This window comes from Pteropus medius, unplaced genomic scaffold, assembly GCF_902729225.1.
Source record: "Pteropus medius unplaced genomic scaffold, Ma_sr-lr_union100, whole genome shotgun sequence".
NCBI classification, from domain to species: Eukaryota; Metazoa; Chordata; class Mammalia; order Chiroptera; family Pteropodidae; genus Pteropus; species Pteropus medius.
In genome coordinates, this window is record NW_024355327.1 from 189,880 (window position 1) to 216,115 (window position 26,236).

General features: G+C 39.8%; 1 protein-coding gene and 1 non-coding gene across 2 annotated transcripts; one reads left to right on the forward strand and one right to left on the reverse strand.

Moving 5' to 3' along the window:
- Positions 1–9,405: 9,405 nt before the first annotated feature.
- TRIM27 (tripartite motif containing 27) lies at positions 9,406–25,951 on the forward strand. Its single transcript, XM_039858627.1, has 8 exons — positions 9,406–10,171; positions 11,140–11,235; positions 13,920–14,150; positions 19,495–19,517; positions 21,393–21,508; positions 21,631–21,663; positions 23,525–23,551; positions 25,132–25,951. Exons 1-8 carry the CDS (start codon positions 9,752–9,754, stop codon positions 25,725–25,727), a joined length of 1,542 nt encoding a protein of 513 aa, XP_039714561.1. The 5' UTR covers positions 9,406–9,751; the 3' UTR covers positions 25,728–25,951.
- LOC120599563 (U6 spliceosomal RNA) lies at positions 16,519–16,623 on the reverse strand. The gene has a single exon (XR_005651929.1). It is a non-coding gene; the product is annotated as a U6 spliceosomal RNA (small nuclear RNA).
- Positions 25,952–26,236: the final 285 nt, after the last annotated feature.

Below are 26,236 nucleotides of genomic sequence, written 5' to 3' on the forward strand. Positions count from 1 at the left end.
CACGGTGGCCAAGGACTCTGAGACACCAAGAAGGATGATGTCAGTCCTCTAACAGTTCAGGCCCAACACTAGTATAGAATCATTCTGCCATATATTATTGGTCAGAGCATTAATAGGGCTGCCCAGATTCAAGGGAATAGAGTAGACTACACCTCTTGATGATGCAATGTCATGTGCATACAAGGAGGGAAAAAACATGGTGACCATCTTGGAGAGCGCTATCATCCCTGTCTCCGCCATGCCTCCAGTGGCCTGTGTGCTCCATAAGGGAAGGAATCTTTTTTAGAGTGTTTACCAGACACTCTGCTCATACCCAAATGCCTATAACCAAATCCTCCAGACCCTTGGTGTTTGAAAGGATTGGTCAGATTAGTTTTTCCCTCACTGTCTCCAAAGATTTGATCTTCAAGACATAGAATACAGTTAAATGTTGAGAAGCAAATTACCAGTTGAAAAAGAAATATTTAAAAGACTAAAGAAATCACATTTTTCAGTGACAGTATTACTTGAGTATGCCTTGAGTTCTTATATCCTGTGTCTTCTCCTAGATTGTTCTATAATCTGGGACTCTATGCATCTTTCACTAAAAGTAATAACCTACACCAGAGAATGTTGTCCTGAGTAATAAATAGTCCAGCAATACAAGTATCTGGTTAAAAAACAAACAAACAAACAAATAAACAAAAAACTGGCAGAAACTTGAGTTGATTTAAGAGAAGCCTTTTGTGTACTGGTTAGTGCTCAGACTCTGGAGCAAGTCTATTCGAATTCCAGACGTGGCTCTGTCTTTTTGACCTTAGACAATTTACTTAACAATTTCCTCAGCCAAGATCTAGAAGGATTTTATGCCTTAAAGAACAGAGCCCAGTATATAATAGCTTTTAATAAGTACCTATTACATAAACGGCTCATATCTCCTTCTCCAGAATGAGAAATAGAAGGATTGGTGCAAATCAATTATTCTTATAAGTTTGCTGATTTTCTTCCTCCCATTTATTCTCAGTCCTCCTCTAGATCCATAGTAGTCCATTTTGAAAGTTTGCTATTTGAGTTCTGTCTTGCTGGGGTTGCTAGGAGATAGTCAGAAAACTACAAAGCCACACCTGTTCAAAAGAACTTCTATCTTTCCACAAAGTGCAAGCAAATCCCTTTCCTTAATTAGATATTTTCCACCACTCTCTTGCTCCCCCTGCCCCACCCTCTCTGTCTCCTCTCTTCTAGCTCACTTCATTACTACATGGCTCTTAATTTCTCTACTTTAAGTGTCTCTCTCCTTGTCTGTTTCAGCTTCATTCTGCTCAGAAATAGCTGAGAATAGCACTGAGTATCCAGATTTTTATCCTGCCCCTTTTCCCATTCTTCTGTTTCTATTAGCTCTTTCCTCACTGATGTTCTCTTGTACCACCACTGCAATAGCCTCCAAATCGATCTTGATTTGTATGTCTTATATTATTACCAGACGATCAATAGGCCACTGCTCCGCTCACAAAGCTTCAATGGCCCTCCCTCCACAGCCAATTTTATAACCATTGCTTTTTTTTCCCCCACAAATTTGGCCATATTTATCAGTATTGCTTATCTAAATTTTCTTCCACATATGCACTCCTAAACTTATTGCAAGTCAGATTCTCTCAGTTTACCAATATCCTCCCAATAGATTACTTATTATTGCTCTTATAGACAGCCACAAAAGATTTCAGGTGGCTGAAACAGTACTAATCATATAATAAAACATAAGAGTTTTCAATTTTGAAAAAACAAAAAGTCTGAGAATAGAATATGTCTTGATTTCTTTGCTTGTAACCCTTTGCAGTCTCTTACATAATTCTAACTATCCCTCCCTTTTTGTGACTTTTAAATTATCTGTGCTGTATTTTCTGTTTATAAAATAACATATGCTTATAGTAAAAATAAAATTTATATTGTAGAAATAGAAAGCCTAGAAAGTAAAAGTCACACATAATCTATCTTCTCCCAGTCCTTCCAACATATCACATCTTTATTCATTTGGTTGATATTCTTCCAGATACTTTTTCAGTATGTACATTAGCATATTACTTTACAAAGAAATTAATTTATTCTATATAATGTACTGCAACTTGCTTTTAATCTTAGTGGGATATCTTTACACACCAGTACTCACATTCTTTTTAATGGCATAAAATGACATAATAACATTGTAGCATGTATCATAATTTTTAAATACATGTTTGATCATTCCTTTTCCTTTGCTGTTTTAACTTCTTTGGTTCTCCTCATTTTTCTCACATAGTCTCAACTAGACCAAAATCTAGATTTGAGTAGTAAGTACATTTGAAAATAGTAAGATAAATGCTGTCTTAGAATGAAAAATTTCAGAGGATGTAGAATAGACTACTATCTCAAAATGAGATACTTTATGATTCTTTTACTGTTAGAAGAAATTTCAGAGCATATTTGTAAATGGATCAATATTTCTCAAAATCAAAAAGCAAATTTCTAAAACAAAACTCATTCCTTTACTCAAGCAAAACCATTTTTAAAGTTTGAAAATTCAAATGGAGCATCCATTTCTCCGCATAGAAAGGAGTGCTTTAATTACTTGAGAATTCATGTCCTTATTTTTAAATTTAATTAGTTTTGCATAAGTAATGCATGAACATGGTACGAAATTCAAATGATACAAAAAGGTGTCTTTTCATCCCCAAAGCAGAAATGCCTCCAGATTACTGGGAGTCCTTTGATCACCTCTCTCCAAGCTTCTTTCATTGTTGACCTGGTGATCTCCTCCACTTTGCTTTCTGCACCCCTCTCCCTAGCCATCAATCACCTCCATTATCAATGAAAGAACAAAGGCAAGAAGCTGAAAAGGAAAGGACTATAGTCTTTCCTACTTTGTCTCCTTTTATAACCTTTCCTGAAATGCTCTTCCAAGTTGGGGTAAAATGAATGATGGAAGAGCAGGCCTTTTTTTTTTCAATTAGAGTTGACATAAGAGCAGGCTTTTTATCTATACTAAGTTTGAGACATTTCTAATATTTTTATGAAGGTTTTCTCATCTTATGTTCATGGTATTTGTATAGTAAAGAATTTGGCTCCACCTAAAGAGAGTTCTGGTCTTTGTCTTCTCTTGGAAGGAAACCTCTAAACACTCAGAATTTCGCTAGTTATAGAAGTGTCCGTTAATCCCGGTGGGTCCCTCAGAACACCTGACTGTTTATGTTAATGAGATGACTCAGCACAGGGGTACATATTTCTCAGGTCTGTTTTGTGGGGACTTTTGATTTTTGACTAAGGAAAGATATTGGAAAAGGAAGGAGAGAGGGAGAAGATGAGGATCAAGGAGGATTTGGTCCCAGCCATATTGCACATACTATTTTCAGTGTCTTTGGAGAGGAGGATAAAAGCTAAGCGCAGTCAGAAACTGCTAATGACCTATCCAGTAGTCATTCTCACCTTCCTTCCATGTTTACTAACCCAGATTTTTATCTTGATTAGTAATGTGCTTAGCACAAAAGACTATATTTACTAACCTCCTTTTGCAGTAGCCACACTTAAGTGGAAGCTGTGCAGTGGAAGAGCCTTCTGAGTAGGATCTTCAAAGATAGGCTGGTGATTTGTCCCATTTTATCTAGAATACTTCTTATTTCTACCTGTTATCTTTGTATAATCATCAAAAGCACACTCTTTCCATCTCAAAGGTGTTCAAGTTTGAACAATGAATTAAATGGCCACCTTTTTAAAAAAGTGAGTTCATTCACTTGGGAAAAGTGACCTTTTGCCCTTTCTACATCTTGTCTGGATTATGACACTCCAGCTGCCATCTTGGACTATGAAATGGCCTTGAGGGTAGACACTTGCCCAAAAATTTTGGAGCAAAAAATAGAAAGAGACTGAACCAATGAGGATGATGAATCTACCATATTAGTCCTGAACCACCTTCATGTCTTTTATGTGAGAGAGATAAAATCTCTGTCATATTTAAGCCTGTTGTTTGGGTTTCCCATCATACCTAGGAGAACCTAATTGTAAAGAATATAGAGTACAAATGACTAAACAGAGTAGAGGAAGGTGACATAGCCGACCTTGTGGATGTTTTGCCAGCATCCAGTTCAGTCCTCTCGATAAAATCCATGAAGTTTGCAGAGTTTGACTTCTATGGTGGATCTTGATGGGCTTTGACCTGTGAGCAGTATCTCAGCCCCTTTGTCACATTAATTGGCTGAAGGATGGGTAGTAAAACCAAATGTAAGCCAAGCAGCACATAGCATTCTCCATCCATGATGATTAGTCCAAGACATGGAAGTTGTAATATGCAGAAGAAATGTTTTTTAATTTTTTATTTTGAAATTATAATAGAGTCACATATAGTTGCAAGAAATAATAGAAATTTAATATACTCTTCACCCAATCTCTTTCAATGGTAACATCTTGCATTCATAATATCATAGCCAGGAAACTGACACTGATATAGTCCACTAATCTTATTCATATTTCACTAGTTTTTATATGCAGTTATATGTAGTTAGTTCTATGCAATTTTATCAGATGTGTAGATATCATATGACCAACATCACACCAAAAAGAATGAGCTATATCTCTATATACTAATATGGAAAGATGTCTGAGATTCATTCACTCATTCAACAAGTGTTTGTTGAGTGTCCACTATGTGCCAGGCTCTCTTCTAGGCTCCAGAAAAACAAAGTTTCTGGGATCACAGAGTTCCTTTCTAGAGGGAAAGATGAACAATAAGCAAACCAGGAAATAAATACATAGTGTGAAAGATGCCATGGAGAAAAATGAATCAGGATATGGAGGATGGAAAGTAATTGGGATGTCTTTCTATACTAGGTGGAAACAATTCCATCACAAGGATCCTTTAAGCTACACTTTTATAGTCATTTTCTTCTTTCTCCCTGTACTGTGCAACCAAGAGTCTGTTCTCTATCTTGATAATTATGTCATTTCAAGAATGTTATGAATGGAATCATACAGAATGTAGCCTTTTGTGATTGACTTTTTTCACTCAGCACAACTCCCTTGAATCCATTCACATTGTTCTGTGTTTCAATTCAATAGTTCATTTCTTTTCATTGCTGATAAGTAGTCCACAATATGGATGTGCCACAGCTTGTTTAACCATTAACTACTGAAGGACATTTGGGTTGTTTCCAGGTTCAGCTATTATGAATAATGCATTGGGCAGATTTTTGTGTGAATAGAAGTTTGCATTTTTCTGGGATAAATGCCAATAACCTATAGATGTGAGGCTCAAAACTGTAGCAGCCATTTGGCTACTTCATCAGAGAAACTCTCCCTGACCATCCAATATAAAAAGACATCCCAATTACTCTCCATCCTCCATATCCTGATTCATTCTTCTTCATGGCATCTTTCACACTATGTATTTATTTCCTGGTTTGCTTATTGTTCATCTTTCCCTCTAGAAAGGAACTCTGTGATCCCAGAAACTTTGTTTTTCTGGAGCCTAGAAGAGAGCCTGGCACATAGTGGACACTCAACAAACACTTGTTGAATGAGTGAATGAATCTCAGACCTCTTTCCATATTAGTATATATAGATATAGCTCATTCTTTTTGGTAACTGCAAAGTATTTCACTGTATGCCTAAAGAGTATTTTCATCAACTTATCCCCTACTGAAGCGTATTTATGTTGGTTCCAGTATTTTACAAAATCAAATAATGCTATAAATGACAATCCTATGTAATCAATCATCTTTGTGTAGATGGAAGAGAAGTGGAATAAATGATTAAAAAAGTTTGTGCACTAAAAAAAATTAGCCATTGCCAAACTGCTCTCAATGTTCTCCCAATTTACATTCTCTTAGTGTAATGAAATGCCTATCATCTCACATTCTCACCAATACTATCATTGAGCTTTAATTTTTTACTAATCTCACAAATTAAAAGCAATATCACATCATTTTATTTCATTAGTAGTTAATTTAATCTTTTTCACATGTTTATTAACCACTGTTCTCTTTCCCTGTACCATCTGTTCATATTCTTCATGCTTGCACCTCTCTCTCTGCCTTTCAGATTTCTGAAAGTATTTTATCTCTCAAAAAAATTCATCCTTTGTCTTATTTGCTAAAAATGACTTTTACCAATATTTATTTATCATTTGACTGTTTAGAAGTACTTTTCTGTATAGAAGTCATTTAATTTTTACTTTTATGTAATCAAATTGATCTATTTGTGGCTTCTGGGTTTGGGGTCATGTTTAGAAAGAACTTCCAGACAACAAGAGTTTTTAAAAATCAGTTTTTAAAAGAACTTTTATAGAGTCATTTTTTTTTAAAATTTAAATCTTTCATCGATCTAGAATATATTTTGATATAAGAAGTAAGATGGGATCTTTTTATCTTTTTCTCCAAATAGCTAGCCAGTTTTCCAGGATCACCTACTGAATGTGCAACACCAATCTGTTATTTCTCTTTCATCTTTTACTAAATTCTTATTCACATTTGAGCCTACTTCTTAGTTATTATTCTGTCCCATTGAGCTATTAGTTTGTTCTTATTTTAATTATTGAAGCTTTCTGTTTTCCTATTTTTTATTTTCCCAAACTAACTTTAATATCATTTGATAAAGGCAGATAAGAGGAGATAGAGGAAGCAGAAATACCAAATGCCTCAGAAACATTAAGATGAAGACTGAAAACTGTCTTCTGGATGTAGCTAGTACCCTTAAAATCACTGGTACTCTTAGGTTGTATAGAGAGGGTAGGTAGGAATTAATTTTAAAATAAAATATTTTATTAATGAAAATTGTACTTTATCAGATAGGTTTAGTTTCTGTTTCATATACAGACAATCCAAGAAAGTGGCTTAAATGAGATAGTAGCTTCAGTCTCTCTCACATAAATGAAGTTCGGATGCAGTCACTCTGCAGTGAATAAGGACCCAGGCTTCTTTACTTTTCACTACACCATCTTAGTGCTGGTTACCATCTTCAAGATTGCCTCATGGTCCATGATAACTGCTTGAGCTCCTATTATCATGTGCACATTCCGAGCTGGAAGAATTAGGAAGGGGGAAGGTCATACTTAAAAGGGCATACTTTCCCAGGTGAGGAGCCTTCCTTTTAGAAACTTTCTCAGAATTCCTATCCAAAAACTTCCATGTAGATATAATTGGCTATCCACCATCTTAAGACTATGTGGAACTGTGAAAGAAGTACTGGATGAGGTAAGGGTGTTCCTAGCAACATCCATAACCAGCTGAACAAGGTTTCAAAGTGTATCATAGCCTTCATGAATTTACTACAATATTGGCAGCAAAGGGGCTTGGGAAGCACCTTTTAGCTGGACATATTGCTACCTGGAATAAAATTTTAAGTAAGGAGTGAAGATTCATGTTGTATTAAGATCGATAAGAAAAAAAAAAGATTGATAAGCACTTATTAAAATGAACAGCTGTACCAGAAGTCCAAAACTGGAGGTCAGGAGGCCAATTTCATCTTGCAGAGATGATTTTACAATTTTTAGTTTTTAACACTTGAAAGTCAATACATTTCACATAAAACTCCAGATTTTGTCTTTTCTTAAAAATTAAAAAAATTGGCAATATGCTGGGCCCACATTCTCAGTGGTTATCGTCAGCTAAAGATGAAAAATAGCGGACTCTGAGGAGAAACATCACTGTTCCCATCTTCCCCTATTGTGTCCCCAACTTTTCCTATTGGTCTGGACTGCTCATTTAAGTTACCATCTAGTCTCTAACAGGCATTTGTGTTTGCACCCCTGTCATTTTACAAATGACTAAATAATAACTGCCATAAATATAAGAAGTACATATAAAATGTTACAATGGAATCGTTAATTATTAGTCTAAAAGTTGAACAAGTAATTAAGTACTGTCAATATGATTAGAGATATGTGCAAGGCATAATGGAGAGCATAGGTCTAGAGAGGGGCTTCTGTTCTTATAGAGTCACTTAAGCATCTGACCTGTTTCTTTATAATATATGTTAGACTGTGTGAGAGTGCACATCACTTAGTATTCTAAATGAATCTTGACAAACAGGTGAGTGTTTCACACAAAGCAAAGTCAAAGAAAGTCTTAAAACAGAAAATAACCAAATATCAGAATTTGAGGTTCTATGTGAGCATGAGAGGCAGGTTGGGGAGAGATTGATGTGGTCTGCTTAGGACTGTGGAGTATAGACTGAGCCAGAGATGGGATGGCAGCATTGTAAGACAGTGAAGGTGGCAGCCGATGTTGGAGGCCAGAAGTGCTCAGACCGAACCCCATGCTCAACTGTTAGGCAATGTCCTGGAAGCGAAAAAGGAAGTTTTGAAGATTTCTGAGTGAGAAGTGACAGAATGAAAGAGGCATTTTAGGGAGGTTTTAAGGATGATTCTCTCCCTTGAGGTTGTTATGTAAATAGGTTAGAGGGAAAGACTAGAGAAATAGGGAAACTAATGAACTGGTAGCATTCGTCCAGTTACTAACTGGATGAATTTAAAAAACGTTTGCAAACTGACATTGTTGAAATAATTTAGGTCAAAGCGTAGTAATGGAAATTAAAATGAACAGAGAGGCAAGTTGAGAGAGCAAAGCAAAGCTATCCAAGTTCAATTAAATCTAAAGGATGAAGTACAATACTGAGAAAACAGCCAAGGAAACTAAGAAATACCGAGGTAGGGATGAGAGAGCAATCTAAAAGATTTGTAAATCGACTGGATAATAAAAAGAGCCCATGTCACTGCAAGATTATCAATCTCCCTATACTTCAGGAAGTATCAAGCATGTTTAGGTCCCATTAACACAGCAACTCTATACAGTGGTTTTTTGTTTGTTTTTTAATGGATAAACATCCTTACGGTTAAACAAGCAAAGGATGTAATTAAGTAAACAATCTGCTTAGGCACACAGTACGAAGTTGTAGAACTGGGCTTGTCAGACTCAGTTACTGTCCCACAGAAATGTTGCCGATCGTTAAGCCTTTCTTTTTTTGCAACAACATTGCGAGTGCCTGTAAATGGAGTCGTTTAACAGACCAGGTGGGGCTAATCATCGTCCCTCCTGGGGAGGCCAGATGCCTGTCCTTCCCACACCAACGCTGAGCCACCTTTCTCTTCCTGGAGCTGAGTCCTGGGCACCATACAGGAAACCCAAACACAGATTAGGGGTCCAGGCCCCTGGCCGCGAAAGCTCGGCAGTAGGCCCGGAGCCTGCAGGCAAGTGATACTCTGTCACTGCCGCGCCCCACGACACCCTCTGTTGCGGATCCCTGAGGCTCATGTTCCCGAGAATTCCACCCAGGGACAAGTGGCCAACGTTCCTTAGTCCTTTACCGGAGGAGACAGCCCAGGACCAAAGACCAGGCATTCACTTGGCCTGCACAAGTCCGGGACGAGCCCCGCCCCCAAGCCCGCCCCTTCCGCTTTTGCCGGGGTGGGGTCTGTGCGGCCGCCGGGAGCTGCTCCGACGCGGCCACGTTGTCTCAGGGCTCTTCCGCGCGCGAGTCCCACCGGGCCCCCAGGGTCGCGTAGCCGCTGTTCTTAGTGGGGCTGCATTATTCCCAAGCTCACGCGTCCCGGCACCGCGGCGCGGGGCCACTCCGCGGTTCCTGTGCACGGGCGCGTCTGCGATCGGGGCCCGGTAGGCGCCGCCCTCCGTAAGCCAAGCTCGCTTCCCCACGTCGCCCCAAAGCAGCGAACCAGAGGGAACGCAGTAGAGTTAGGCTCTGCGCAGAGCTGGGCGCTGGGGCCCATGCCCGTGCGCCCCTGCAGGCCCGAGCCATGGCCTCCGGGAGCGTGGCCGAGTGTTTACAGCAAGAGACCACCTGTCCCGTGTGCCTGCAGTACTTTGCCGAGCCCATGATGCTCGACTGCGGTCACAACATCTGTTGCGCTTGCCTCACCCGCTGCTGGGGTGCGGCAGAGACCAACGTGTCGTGTCCGCAGTGCCGGGAGACCTTCCCGCAGCGGCATATGCGGCCCAACCGGCACCTGGCCAACGTGACCCAGCTGGTGAAGCAGTTGCGCACCGAGCGGCCGTCGGGGCCCGGAGGAGAGATGGGTGTGTGCGAGAAACACCGTGAGCCCCTGAAGCTGTACTGCGAGGAGGACCAGATGCCCATCTGCGTGGTGTGCGACCGCTCTCGTGAGCACCGCGGCCACAGCGTGCTGCCGCTGGAAGAGGCGGTGGAGGGTTTCAAGGTGAGGGCCTCGTGCGTGAAGCGGGAAGGGGTTGGGAGCGCGAGTCGGACAAAGGGAGGAGAGAGCCAAAGAGGCTTCCTTTTTTCCGCCTAGAAAATGGCTGAGCCGGACGTGTGGTTCACAGCCGTCATTTCCTCTCTGTCCGCTCCAGAGCCTCGACACTCAGATTTGGGAGGAAAACCTGTAGATGGTGAGGAAGCCAGAAATCTCCCCGCCCCCTCTCTCCTTTCCTTATTTGCCCCTGTGTTTACCGGCTTACCAGCACGTTATACATCAAGACGGCCCACGGAGACCCACGCCCTTGACCTAAAAAATGCGCGTAAAACCACGTACACATCGGCGGGCCTCAGAGACTCTCGTACTCCTCTTTGCTCCTAGTTGATCTGAGGCAAAGCACGTTAACTGGATGTATACACATCAAGTAGATTAGATGCCCACCACCTAGTCTGTAAGCATTTCCCCAGCACTTCCCTGTGCTCTGTTCAATTCTAGAAGCTCATGGAAAAGAACCCCACTCTTACTGCTTAAGTTATTAACCACTCTGAGACAGGAGGTAACACAGTTATTATGAAGATTAAGTTAGATGATCTGTGGAGCCCTTTGTGAACTGTTGAACCAACGGACTAGCACAGCTAAACAATAACATGGAAACAAAGTCGTTTCCTCAGTATGCTTCTTGGGAAAAGCTACAAATTAATTTAAGCCTCCTAATCCAATTACCTTTCCAATAGGCCATGCAATTAGTATCTTTCCAGGGGCAAGAAATTGACAATTTAAGATAAACGCAAACTGCCAAAGAAGTGTGGTGACACCCTGTGTCCTGGTGATGACAGTGTAGTCCAAGGACAGACTCTAACCCAGGACTTGGCATCAGGAACTGTGGGTTGCATGTGTGATAAGCAGAATAGCCATGCTGATGCTAAGGTCTGCCTAATCCTGAACTGCCCAACTGTTTTTGCTTTTCTTAGGAGCAAATTCAGAACCAGCTGGACCACTTAAAAAGAGTGAAAGACTTAAAGAAGAGGCGTCGGGCACAAGGGGAGCAGGCACGAGCTGAACTCTTGGTAAGGATCTTTGGAATTCACAGATAATAGCACTTCTGCTGGTTACTCCCTCTTTTGTAAGGCTTAACCTTGTCAAGTCACCCAGAACTTCCTGGTGAAGTTGGAACAATGTCATATGGAAGTTGAGAACTCACCTAGAGAACCAAAGGATTCCCACATTTTTTAGAAAAGAATGGAGGAGCCAAGGTTAGAACCCCTGGAGATCTGACCTATCAGAAATTTAACCTGCTAGCTTTGTGTGGATCAGGGTTGACCTTTGACAAAGCTGACATAGGTGAAATTCTTGGGCACAGTCAGCCTCCTATAGTACCTACCATTCTATAGACAGATGCTGAGAGTGGCTTTGCATAAGCTCCACTTTTGCTTCTTGCTGGAGTGTCCCTTTCTTGACAACACTTCATTTCTGAACTTTTCATTTTATTTCCTTCCCCCAAACTCCTAAAGCTTTAGCAAGTGGTCGATGTGCTAATTTGTGATAAGAATATTTGGGGGTTTTGTTTTGAAAACCAAAACAAAAGGTACAGAGGCTTTTTATAACGTATATATCCAACATCTAGGTTTTAAAGCATTTTTTGAACAATAAATAAAATGTTAAAAATTCCCACCATTAGAGGTATTTGCATGTGAACTTAGACTAGTAGTCTCTAACATCATCTTGTGAGAAATTTTGTCCTGGCCAGAGTGTAGCAGAGAACTTTTAAACAGGAAACTTATTCCCATGATGCCCTCAGATGCCACCACAGTCTGTTGAGACCTCAGATTCCCTTGCTTGAAAGTAGGTATGATGGTTGGAGAATCTTCTAGTGAGCTTGAGTGGAGTCGAATCATTATGCACATAATCTTGTACTCTGGAGTCGAATCATTATGCACGTAATCTTGTCCTCTGTCGGAGGATTGTCAAGGAGGGGAGACAGCTTTTCTCCAATAATCAAAGCACCTGGACATACTTCTTGGTTCTGACACTAGCCAGTTGGATAAATACAACCTCTCTAGGCCACTGTTTACTCATCTGTGAAATGGGTAGGTTGTTCTAGACTTGATCTTCAGCTAATACTGCCCTTTTCTTTCCTCCAATGGTGTGTGGGTTTCTTTGGTTGTCACTTGAGGAATCGATTAGGGACAGTGGGACAGGTGCTAGATGTCCTGCAATGAAGAAACAGCCCATGCCAGGCAGAATTGTCCCCCCCACCAGGTCCGCCTATAGTATCCTCTTTGAGAAGCATTCTATTACTTGATCTTTAAAGCCTCTTTCTTGATTATAATGTGTCTTTTATGTCTTTGAGAGACTTACCCAGCTAAGGAGAGGTATAATCTTATCAAAAGGATTTGTAAACAAAAGCATTTGTGCATCACTGTGTCGCACAGTAAGTTCTTCAGAAGGGTGGTTAGAGGGATGGTTAGTGAGGAAAGGTTCTCAGGAGTTCAGTTTAAATAGGTCAACAAACTCTCGGTAAAGGACCAGATAGTAAATATTTTTGGCTTTGTGGGCCACATCATCTCTGTTGCCAGGGGTCCCCAACCCCCAGGCTGTGAACTGGTACCTGTCCATGGCCTGTTAGGAACCGGGCTGCACAGCAGGAGGTGAGTAGCAGGTAAGCCAGCAAAGCTTCGTCTGTATTTGTGGAGCTCCCCAGAACTAGCATCACAGCTTCAGTTCCACCTCAGATCATCAGGCATTATATTCTCATAGGAGCACTGGTCCCTGGAGCCAAAAAGGTTGGAGGCTGCTGTCTCCTTCAACTACTTAACTCTGCTGTTAGAGGTCAAAAGCCACTGAAGACAATATGTAAATGATGGGTGTGACGATGGTCTAATAAAATTTACTTCTAGGGAGTAAACAAAGGGAGTTTCCCTACCCTTTGTTTAAAACAAAGTGTTAGAGCCCTGTCAGTGGGGGGTAGGGTAGAGAAGCAAGGACAGAGAAACTTTGACAAATAAATCTGCACCAGTGAATATCCTTGAAGGCCAGATAGAGGGTACAGATTGCACAGGAAGGGCCTAAGAGAACCCATCAAGGTTATTATGCGAAGATTGTTATAGAAATTGTGCTTGAGTGTTCCAAACTGTCCTCCACAGGGCATGTATCTGACCATGTCACTTCCCTGATAGTTTTTCATGGCTCCCAGTTGCAATAAAGTCATTGCCTCTTAGTTTGCCAGGCAAAGTATGTTCTGGCCTGTTACCTTTTCTGGCTTCTTCCCTCAGCACTCAAGTTGCTCCAGCCAGATAGAACTGATTGCCTTCTCTCTCCACTTCTTTGTCTGTACCATTTCTTGTGCCTGGAAAACTCTCCTGGTCTTTGAACACACAGTAAACTCCTGTTCATTTTACAAGATTCTGTGTGAACACTGCTTTTGTGAAGACTGTACCAACTTCTCCCACTGCAGCCTGTCACCCTGCCTTTACTTATCCATCCATGGTTACATGTATCATATGAACCTAACTCTCACTTGACTGAGTTCCTGAGGCAGGGACTGTGTCTTAATTATCACTGGGGTAATTCAGTTCTCAGCCATTACGTACTAATCAGTAAGAAACAAAAAACGAGTGAGCAGACAAGATGTTTGTTTTAATATAACGGATGAAACGATGAGGTTCTGGGGTGAGTAGCTGGGGAAGAAATGTGAAGAGCCCGAGAAGTAAACCTTTTCTCTCTTCACTGCCCTTCCCTGTTATCTGCAAAGAGCCTGACCCAGATGGAGAGAGAGAAGATAATTTGGGAGTTTGAGCAGCTGTATCACTCCTTGAAGGAGCATGAATATCGCCTCCTTGCCCGCCTTGAGGAGCTAGACTTGGCCATCTACAACAGCATCAATGGTGCCATCACCCAGTTCTCTTGCAATATCTCCCACCTCAGTAGCCTGATTGCCCAGCTGGAAGAAAAGCAGCAGCAGCCTACTAGAGAGCTTCTACAGGTAAGGCTTAGAGCACCCTTCCAAGGTGGCTCCTGCTAAAAAGTCTCCCTTTCTTTGCCAAGCAGTATCCAGGGCCCCCCTTCTCACTTGTCAGTTCTGTGGGAGTAGCAATGGCTTGCCAATCTCTGTTGGGCATGTCAGTGGGAAAACATGTACAGTAATAGAAGCTCTGGTTGACACGACTTGTATCATGGAAAAGCACTGAGGGAAGGTCTAATGCCCAGGCTTGTCTTGCACTGACAAGTGGACTGATCTCAGGCAAGGCTTTTGACCTCTCTGGGCCTCAGTGACCTCATTTACTCATTACCTAATGATGGTTTTGGTCCACATGCCATTTAAAGACTCTCTTTACTCCAGTATCTTGTAATTTTAACATACATGTCCATTACCATAGCCACAAAATAACAGGCACTTGAGCAGTAGTGGTCAGCCTGAGTAGCCCTGTGATTTAACCTTTACAGTGCAGATAATAAACCTGCAGCAGACCTAACCCAGCAAGGCCATGGGAAATGAGCTAATACCTCTCTGTTATTTGTACAACGTATATGAATTGTCTGCCTGTGTCAGGCACTATTCTAGGCACTGGGATTAAGTGGTGATTAAACTCTCCTGAAATTTATATTCTAATATTGAGATCAGACAATAAAGACGCAAACAGACAAGTATCATAGGTGTTGATAAATGTCATTAAAAAACTTGGCCCACTACCTGCTTTTGTATGTCCTGTGCACTAAGTAGGGTTTTTACATATTTAAGTGGTTGGAAAAATCAGAAGAATATTATTTTGTGTACATGAAATTATATAAAATTTAAATTTCATTATCCATACATTTGATTGGAACATACTCATGTTTATTTATTACGTAGCAACTATTGTTACTTTTCCACTACAACAGCAGAATTGAATAGTTGCGACAGAGACCGTATGGCCTTTTATTAAAAAAGCTTACCAACTCCTGTGTTAGAATAATAAGGCTTGGCTTTGATCCTTAATGAACACCAGTATTTCATTGCCAGGGAGAGAAGGAAGCGCTTGCAAAAAGAGCAAGTGACCAGAGAGGCAGATTGTAATCAGGAAGGAAGAATATTTCAGGAAGATGGGAGTAGACAACAGAGTTGAGAAATAATATGAGGGCTTGATATCCATTGGGTTTCAAAACATGGCCATCATTGATAACCTCAAGTAGAACTGCCACAGTGGAACGATTTGGGCAGGAGCCACATTAGGGAGAGTTTAGAGACTGGGTAGGGTGAATGGAGACTGTAAGAGTAGATGACTATTTCAAGAAGTAAGACTGAAGGAGATGCAAGAAACTACTCGGAGATGAGATAGGATTGTGGGGCTTCATGGAAAGGGATGTTTAAAGAAACTAGTTAAACATTTTAAAAGAATGTGCAAAGAAGAGAGTCTGTGTTATAAGGAACAAGGTGAGAAAATCACTGAAGCTATAAAAATGGGCTATTCACCAACTTGTTGTTCTTGAGAAGGCAAATGGGAATGAGAAATAAAGCATGTGTGTGGGAGTTAGTCTGGAAGATAGTATGGGAAGAAAGGAGGGTTTGGGGGAGGTAGGTGCAGGCAGGTTTGAGGTTTGCGAAAACGTGGTGGCTTTTATTCTCTTGAAGTTGGAAAGCAAGATGATCTGTTCAGCAGGAGTTAGAGAAAATACGAGTTTTGAAGAATGTGGGGAAGTTCTGAAATTATTGTTTTAGAGTATGGGAAAGCCAGTTGGTTTGTGAGACATAGTACTTCGTTAGTGAACTTCAGTTTACACTGGAAGCAGTCTGCCCTGTTGTCTGCTTTGCTTTTTCAGACCATGACTGCTCTGATACAGGCATAGGTAAAGCAGGTAGTTGGGCTCATCCAGGATTAGGGCTTTGCAAGATGGACTTGAGGTTTTTGTTTTGTTTTGTCTTATTGTGATAATATACTTAACATAAATCCGCTATTGCAACCATTTCAAAGTGCATAACTCAGTAGCATTTAGTAAACTCACAGTGTTGTGCAATCTTTACAACTATGTAGTTCCAGAATGCCTTTATCACCTCAAAAGGAAACCTGTACCCATTTCTCATACCTTTCTATACACTGGCAACCACTACTCTGCTATGTGTGTCTATGGGTTTGCCTGTAAGTAGACTCATACAGTAGGGGCCTTTTGTGTCTTCTTTAAGCATATTTTTTTCAAGGTTCATCCATATTGTAGCATTTACCGGTACTTCATTTTTTATAACTGAATAATCCATATGGATTATTACCAAATTTTGTATGTGTGAATATATACTAAATTTTGTTTATGCGTTCATGAGTTGATGGACATTTTGTTACCACATTTTAGCTATTGTGAATAGTGCTGCTATAAACATGAAAAATATGAAATACTTCACAAATTTGAGTGTTATCTCTGTGCAGGGGCCACGTTAAACTTTTGTTCACAGTTCCAATTTGAGAATTTGTGCTGCCAAAGTGAGCCATAGAAGTTTAAAAAAAAATTTTTTTAAGGTAGAAGTTATTTGTGAGAATGTTTTTAACTGGTGGACTATGAAATCAAAACTGGATGATAAGGAAAGTAGAGAAAGTAAGAGGAGCCATGGACTCCATTGGGGAGGGCGTCTTGATTATCAGAGTGGTCATGGTGGAAGTCGTTGGAAAAGCAAGCTGTATCTTACTTAATGGGGAAATTAGAGGTATTCCCAGGGAGGTCAGAAACAGGACAAGATGCCCATTATTGTCTGCCTCTATTTAACATTGTACTGTAGTTTTTAACCAATTTAGTTAGATAGGAGAAGACAATGACAACTACCAGAATTGGAAAAGAGGTTAAACTATCTTATTTGGAGATAATATAATACACAATGGTAAATTAAAGAATATTGAAACTGAAGAATTCAGCAAGGCAGCAGGATATAAGATTAACCTATAGTAATCAACAGCCTTCATATGCACAGATAACAGCCACTAGAAAACATAATAGAAGAGAAAGTCCCATTTCTAACTGGGGGGAAAAAAAAAAAGAGCCTGGGAATAAACTTGTAAGAAATGTGCAAAAACCTGTGTGGAGAACATTATAAAACACTCCTGAAAAACAAAATAAACTTGAGCTAATAAAAAGATATTATTCTTAGATAAGACATCTCAAAGTCATCAAGTTGTCAGTTTTTCATGAGCTAATTTATAAATTTAATGCAATCTCAATAAAAATACAACACTTTTCTAGAGCTAGACAAAGTGATAGAAAAGTTCAGATAGAAAAATTAGCACACAAAAATTGCTAGGAAATACTGAAAGAGAAGAGCTACAAGGTGGGAACTGGCCCTATTAGATATCAAAACATACAACAAAGCCTATATAATTAAAGCAATTGGTAAAACATAAGGAATACACACACACACACTGTAACCAGTCAAAAGACCAGTGTCAAATTGAAAGAGAATATTTGTGACAAATATCACAAATAGAAGTGATAAAGAACTTTTTAAAATTGAAGGTGGGAGACAAATTATATAGAAAAATGAGCTATTGACATGAATAGGCAAATTGCAAAAGAAACACAAACTTGGACCAGAACTTGTGAAAAAATGTTCTACTGTATTTTTTTAAATAAGAGATGCAAATTAAAGCAGTACTAAAATGCCCTTTCTACCTGTTTGAATAGGAAAATTTTCCTTTTTTTTTTTTTCTCTAATTTTTCTAATTCAGTACACTATTAGTAAAGATAATCTCATATGCTGGTGGCAATGCAAATCATTTTGGCAGTATTTAACCAAACTATATATGCAGTTAGACTTTAACCAAGAATTCTAGGAATTTACCTTCAAGATATACCTACATATGAAGATACAAAGGTAGAAATGCATAAGGTTACTTGATGTAACATTGTTTGTAATTGCAAAATATTGGCAACAACTCAACTCCCAAACCTAGTGAGTCGATTATTTGAGCACACATACACACACACATACACAACGGAATACCGTGCTGTTGTAAAGAAGAATAAGGAAGATACCTATGAACTGATATAAAGTGTTTTCCAAGATATAATCTTAAGTAAAAAAAATCAAAGTGCAAAATACAAAGTGTATTACTTTTTGTGTAAAAAAAGAGAAGGTAATTGGAAAATACATGTATCTGGCTTATTTTTGCAAAGGAAACACTGGAAGGATAAACCAGAAAACATTGGGATTCCGGGGAGAATGGAATGGGAGGGGATAGAAGAATGAGTGACAGAGACTTTCTCCAGCCAGGTCTCAGATGTTATAAGCATACAAATAAATAAGAATAGTGATGGATTGTAACTCATTAAATAATGTAAGACTCTATGAGTCCACACTAATAAATAAGAAGGTAAAATTCTTCCTTCCAGTAGAATGTCGACTAATGTAAAAGGAATTTTGGAATTAGCAAATTACCAATTGACAGTCATCATAAGTCTGATAATAATTATTGATGGATGCGAAATCTGAGGATGGAAAGTTTAATAAAAATTGAAATATTAACATAATTTTAAAGTATCACTTTTAGGTTACTTATTAATTACAAAAGGAAAAATAATAGCTATGTAGTGATCAAAATGTCACCCAATAAGGGACAAGCAGATATTGTGTACCTTTAAAAGGACACAACATTTGTCAAAGATGGTACAACCTGAATTTAATCATGAGGGGAAAATCTGACAAATTCAAATGGAGGGACATTCTATAATTACTACCCTATATTAAACCAGTGTCAATGACATGGAAGATAAATCAATGCTGAGGAACTGTTTGAGATTAAAGACACATGTTATGACAACTAAATGCAGCAAATGATCCTGGATTACCTGGAGGGTAGGGGGAGGAATAGCCACAAAGAACATTATTAAGACAGTTGGTTAAATTAGAATATGGACTATGGATTAATATAGATAAACATATTGTGTCAGTGTTCAATTTCCTGAGTTTGATAACTATACTGTAGTTATATAAGAAAATGTACTTAGGAAATACACACAGAAGCATAAAGGAATGAAGGGATATAATGTAAACAGTGATCTCTAAAATGATCCTGAGGATATAAATATGGTTATAATAATCTGGTTAAGTCTGGGAAGAGTATACAGGAACTCTTTGTACTAGCAGCTTTTCTGTGTATTTGAAATTATTTCACAAAGAAAATTAAAGGAAGCAAGCTGGACAGCTGTGGCCCAAGCATAGAATGCTTGAATTAGTAAATTTAAATCTTGAGGTCCTTGACTAGTGTTGCAGGAGGACACCAGCCCATAGCTGGGTTTTCAGCAAACGTCTATAAAAAAAAACTGAAGTTATGAATGACTTCTCATGGTTATCCTTTTCCTTTCTCTTATAGGACATCGGGGACACATTGAGCAGGTACAGTTTTCTCTCTCCCCAGTATTAAATCTAACATAGGAAAACAGTCTCCCTTATAAATCCCAAAAGGAACGCAGACCCTGAGATGGACATCTTACCAGATGGACACATACCCTGTCTATCCTTGAACAGAATCACTAGTGTGCAAAGAAATTAGATGGACCACAGCTCTTCTCATTAAAACTCAGGAATTATTGACAGATTATAAGAGTGAGGGGGTGGAGTAGGGGGCTCACTTGGCAAGGTGCTGGTGGTTTGTGAGGACTCTTCCATAGGGAGGGTGGAGACTTACAGGGACTTGGGCAAAGGGCACTAGTATCTTATGGGTGCTACTTCCTAAGCATTTCAGAATCTTTTCTCTCTTATTCGGACCCCCGCCCCTCGCCCGCCACCCACCTTTGTTTTCCTCTAATAGGGAAAACATGGCTTAAGAAAGGTATGACAGGCTTAGTTATGTAATTAGTGATAACTACTTGGATTCTGGCTCTTACTCATTATTTCTTTGCTGTATCATTAGATGGAAAGTGAAGAAGAAAGAGCTCCCTGGGTGTTGGGACATGACTGAGCAGGGAGAGCTGAGTGGGCAAGAAGCCAAGGCGAAGTTGTGTTTGCAGGCAGATGGTGACGGCAAACCAGATAGGCCTTGGGAATGTAAATGTTTGGTGGAGTACCTATAGGGGTGGAAACTGACTCTGAGGGAGCAGAACTTTGAATCTGATTAAAATCCTGAATGGTGAAAACCTCCAGAGGAAATGTAGCTTGATTATGTGAAAGCATTTGAGGAGATGGGGGAGGGCCTCATAGATTCAGTAGGTTGGCTCAGAGAGCTATGTGGATAGAATCATGCTGATAAAATTGAGTTTCTCAAAGGCCCCTAGGATAGAGATAAGTCGGTACTCGGTAACTGTCCCAGACAGATGACCAGAGCAAATACTGCCTTTCTTGTTACTTTTACTTTTTGATGCCAGTTTAGTTCTGACCTAAGATAGAGAGATAGATCCCTTAGATCCTAGCACTTTGTGACATTAAAGTTTGAGTTTGGCTATATGAGCTAGGAAACCCAAAATTTCATTGGCTTAAGGCCTAAACATAATAAAATATTTTGTCACCATGTACGCTATGTGCCCAGGGCTGGTATGGTGCTTCCAGTGATCATCAGACTCAGGTTTCTTTCTATTCACTCTTCTGCCATCCCTAAGGTATGATCCTCATTCTTATAGTCCAAGATAGTTACTAGAATGCCAACCAGCAGGAGGGAGATATGTCACATCACATTTCTTTTTAAGTAGACATCTTAAATTACCACAAGATACTTCTTATCTTTCGTTGGCCAGAACTCTTGTCGCAGGGTCACTCCTAGACTGGGTAACCATGAATCTAGTAAAGTTTGGAAGATAAGAGAAGGGATAATTGTGGGTATCCCTGCAACTAGCAATCTGTCTTTGCTATAGACCCCTTGAAGGGCGTGGGTGATTGGGTATTGTCCTGAGAGTACTATCTGTCTGAAGATGTCGTTCTCACCATGTTTGTGAACCTGAGGATTCTAGGTCATTGCCCACCATGAAATTAAGGACTTTGTTATGGAATCTAGTGCTTTCTGGCTTTAAATTCAATTTTAATTAAGTAAACTTTTTTGAGAACATGCCATTTGAAAAGCCATGAGCTATGTGCTTTGAGGGATAAAAAAATGAGTAAAGTGTTTCCCCTTTTCTGGTCTGGAGGATCATAGTCTAGGAAGAAAATATGGGAAAGGCTGTAGTGATTGCTTTTAAAGACTTTTGATTTCTGTTAGCCAATTTAGCCCAGACCCTGTCCTGTCCCTTGAAAGTCATAGAGTTGGGGAAAGGGTTCATTTTTTTTTTTTTTTAAACTTAGGGCTGAAAGAATCAGGATCCCTGAACCTTGGATTACACCTCCAGATCTGCAAGAGAAAATACATATTTTTGCCCAAAAATGTCTGTTCATGACTGAAAGTCTGAAGCAGTTCACAGGTAATGTGAAAAGAGGCTCTGAGGGGAAAGGGATTTATGTTCTAAATACCTGCATATTGCCTGGATACATTTTCCAACCAGATAGTGGGATGCAAACTGAATATCTTCTTTTCTCCCCTTAGAAAAAATGCAGTCAGATATGGAGAAAATCCAAGGTAAATTTATCTACTTTTAATGGGCTTTCGAAGTTGAAGTTTCCTGGGAAGATGAACATCTGCATTGAAAGTGTGGGAAAATGGGAAAGGGGTGGCACCCATTTGCTAGCCTTCCCTGGTATTTTACACCTTCCTTTTGCTTTGTTCATTTTTTTCAATTCATAGCCTCTTGTTTTAATTTGAAGTCTTAACTCTGTGCACTCAGTTCTCAATCTAAATTGATGGAGGAGAAGAATAGTCAATTCAAAAATTAATCCAGAATTAGTGTGATTGTTTTTATTTTTTAATTGGGAAAGAGTGAACAGAAACTATCCTAGCTGTGTTTCACTTGGATCAGTATTTATAGTTATAATTCACTGAGTTCCTACAGCTCGTGGGCATAGTGCTGATCAGTACAGGAGAAATTGAGCAGCACTGACTGAGGTGGAACCTTGGGGGAAGTGGTTAGGAGCAGAGATTCGGGAATGAGAATGTCTGGGTCCTGGGCCTACCTCTGCCTTAATAAGGATTCTGCACCATACAGGCATAGCTTAGAGATATTGAAGGTTTGATTCCAGACCACCACAGTAAAGTGAATTTTGTAGTAAAGCGAGTCACATGAATTTTTTAGTTCCCCAGTGCATATAAAAGTTGTGTTTACAGTATAATGTAGTTATTAAGTGTGCAATAACATTATGTCTAAGAAAAACAATGTATATACCTTAATTTAAAAATACTTTATTCCTAAAAGATACTAACCATCATCTGAGCTTTCAATGAGTCATAATCTTTTTCCTGGTATAGGGTCTTGCCTTCAGTTAGTAAAAAAAACAGTGTCTACAAAAAAAAAAAAAAGAGGTACATCTGTAATTTCTTCATCTGTAAAATGAGGAAAATGATAGTTCTTACCTCACAAAGTTATAAGTATTAGGTGCCATTTCTAAAGTCTTTAAAATGGAGCCTGACTCATAATAAACCTAATATTTATGTTTATTAAATAAAGTGTTCTAGGTATTAAAGGAAATCTTTTTCAATTATAAATTTTCTCCACAGTCAATTGAGAGCCAGCTATATACTAAATGCTAAAATTCCTAGGTAGTCTTGTGGAATCTGAAATCGTTTCATGTAGGTAAACCCTTTTCTTATTTATTGCAAATTATATTTCCTTATAATCTCTGATAATTTCCCATGTTATGTATGCTGAATCCTCATTAGCATCGTACTATTCAAATACATACTTTTTTTTGTATCTACTAACATAGGTATAGGGGACACTCACACGTCCATAAGCAAAACAAATGAGAAATTCCACTTAATACAATGGATAATACCAGAAGCCATTAGTTCAGATATGACCTTCATTCTGTTCTTTTCTTGCCATTTAAAAGGCTTACCGTGAACGTATCTGTGTAAATGCTTTGTCAACTCTAAAGTGCCTTTTAAGTGAATGGTCTTGTTTGCCCCACCATGGTAGTGGATGTCACTCGAACCACCTAGACCCTAGAACAGAGGTGGCTTATGAAAGCTAAGAGTTGTGTGTGATATGAACTTACAACCATGTTTCCCCCTAGCAGAACCAGCTTGCACATTGGAGGGTGGAGTACTTGATCTTGGCTCGGTTTGACCCAATAGGCTACCAATACCAGGCATGTGGTTATTCTTCTACCCAAAGTTCCCAGTCTCTCTTCCTTCAAAGCTTTTGGTTGGGTGATAGAGTCATATATTGTATGAAGAAATCGGTGCATGACCGACAACCAGGGTTCTGGTGTTTCTAATGGAGACCACTGCCTTATGATGTCTCTAACCAAAGCTCCCTCAGTTGAGTATTTCCTGGAAATACTTATATGACTTCCATAACTTCTTTTCTCTTTTGATTTTTCAGAATTAAGAGAGGCTCAATTATATTCAGGTAGGTGATAGGAGAAAAACTATACAGAGAAAGTAGTAAAACTCTTTTTGGACTTAACCACTATTATGAATGATTTAAGAAACTGCCTAATTTGGGATCTTTTAGGTTACATGTGTAAAAATGATAAACAACAATCATTAAAAAGCTATTGTTTGTTTCTATATGTGTACAATATTTTTGCCTCCTAAAATGCTTCAAGAGCTAAAGCCATGGGCCTTTGAAATAGGAAGAAGTCAAGCTCAGGAGCTGTGAAGAATTGTGGAGTGGAAACTACTGTTCCCAAAAAGTAGAACACTGTTAGTACACTGGTATACTGCTCTGCCTGTCCATCCTCTGGTCAATGTATGGTTTGTAAAAAGCAGCCATCTTTCAAGAAAGAGTGATTGACTTCAACTCATTCTGAGTGCTAGGAAAAGTTTAGGAATCTTGTGTCATCCTGTCTCTGTGCCTTGGGGCAGGAGTCGAAATTCTCCCTCTCCTTGATCATCTCCTTTACCTAAGGTTCAGAGAGACTGGGTAAATCTCTGTTCCCAGAGGTTCACAAATCTTAGATGTGTACTTTCCATAGTCACATGGCCACCTTCTACACATGACATAGGACTCCACAAACGACAGGTCTTTCATTGGTGTTCACTGGCTATGATCCATATTCTTTCAACAGAGATTAATACCTTGTTTATGTCCTACGGTAACATTGTGCAGAGTACTATAGAGGGAATAAAAGAGCATAAGATACTTTCCTGTCCTTGGGTTTTAGTGTCTGGTTAGAGGTGTGAGGTATACCTGTGACATGAGAAAGAGGTGGGTGACCTTTGTGGACAGATTGTTGAACCAAGAACTGACCATCTGGGGTTCTTGGTCACTTCTACTAGTTGCCTTTCATAAACTTTTATGGGATTCCTGTAGCCCCCACCTGAGCTTTGGTTTAGAGGGATGTTTGGGAATCTTCTTCCTAAACAAGATGTGAAGAGCAAATAAGAGAATATGTATCAGTGCTTTTAAAGCAGGAAAGATCCACATGATTGCAAAATGCTGTAATACTAAATACCAGAATGTGTTACACAGGCAATACACAGTTTTAGATTTAAGAGAGGGGAAGTGAATGTAAATGGCCTGGCCTGCTTAAAGTCAACTTTTTGAGGAAGATGTGGATTGTACATTGAGCATTAGAAGATGAATAGGATTTAATGTGCTGAGTAAAGATCTCATGAAATGGAGGATATAAAAGAGTGAATTGGAAGGTGGGCAGATTGTTACAGGTTCCCAGTCTCTCTCCACAATTCCAAAATTCTGAATTTATGTGGCAAATTCAGATGGATATTGTGGTTTAAGGTGTGAAAGAAGGGAATGGAGGTAAAATCTCAATATTTTCAATATATCCTGATTTAAAAAGGTAATCAGCTAATCCAAACTGATTTTATTGAATGTTAAATTCAGGATATATTTCATCATAAGATAAATGCAGCCTATACTGGGGAGCTCTTACTCTCTTCTCAGGTAGGTAGGAAAAAAAGCTGGGTATTCTATAGTGGGCTCTCCTGGCCTTCAGCTGACTGTCACCTTGCCCTCTGTCTCTGCAGTGGATGTGACTCTGGACCCAGACACAGCCTACCCCAGCCTAATCCTCTCCGATAATCTGCGGCAAGTGCGGTACAGTTACCTCCAGCAGGACCTGCCTGACAACCCTGAGCGGTTCAATCTGTTTCCCTGTGTCTTGGGCTCTCCATGCTTCATTGCTGGGAGACATTACTGGGAGGTAGAGGTGGGTGATAAAGCCAAGTGGACCATAGGTGTCTGTGAAGACTCAGTATGCAGAAAAGGTGGAGTAACCTCAGCTCCCCAGAATGGATTCTGGGCAGTGTCTTTGTGGTATGGGAAAGAATACTGGGCTCTTACCTCCCCGATGACTGCCCTCCCCCTGCGGACCCCTCTTCAGCGGGTGGGGATTTTCTTGGACTATGATGCTGGCGAGGTCTCCTTCTACAATGTAACAGAGAGGTGTCACACATTTACTTTCTCTCATGCTACCTTCTGTGGGCCTGTCCGGCCCTACTTCAGTCTGAGTTACTCGGGAGGGAAGAGCGCAGCTCCTCTAATCATCTGCCCTATGAGTGGGATCGATGGGTTTTCTGGCCATGTTGGGAATCATGGTCATTCCATGGAAACCTCCCCTTGAGGAGGTGAACACAGGCCAGAAGGGCTGTTGGCCATAATCCTACCCTAGGCATAAGGTATCTTGTTGCCTGACCATCACAGCTGGATATCCTTACCACTTTCCATGCCCCTGCAATTGGAGACAAAATGTCATGTTCTCTCATCCTTTCCCTTCCCATGAAAATTATGAGATGTAATGAGAAGCATCAGCTTGCTCAGAAATAAAAATCAGATGTCTACCTTTAATGTGTCACATTTTTTGGTTTAGTACGTTGTTGGAGGGGATTAAGAATATGGATAACCTTTGGAATTGGAAAGCCGTTCAAGATACACCTTGGTTCAGCCTGGTTTCCTCTGGTTGAGTCCCACATAGTGATTGTATTTGTTGTCATTTCTGGATTAGAGCTCTTTTCTTAGAACCTAAAATGGAACTAGAAGGCCCTGTTGGCATGGGCCTTCCTCTGGAAATGGTTCCTCTATCCCTCCTGTAGTTATATGAATTCCATTAAAGAGGCCTATATGTGTTTTGAT

Coding starts and splice junctions, on each gene's coding strand:
- TRIM27 (XM_039858627.1), top strand. CDS start 9,752: ATGGCCTCCGGGAGCGTGGCCGAGTGTTTACAGCAAGAGACCACCTGT. Junction 11,236..13,919: donor AGGCACGAGCTGAACTCTTG/GTAAGGATCTTT, acceptor TTATCTGCAAAG/AGCCTGACCCAGATGGAGAG. Junction 14,151..19,494: donor CTACTAGAGAGCTTCTACAG/GTAAGGCTTAGA, acceptor TTTCTCTTATAG/GACATCGGGGACACATTGAG.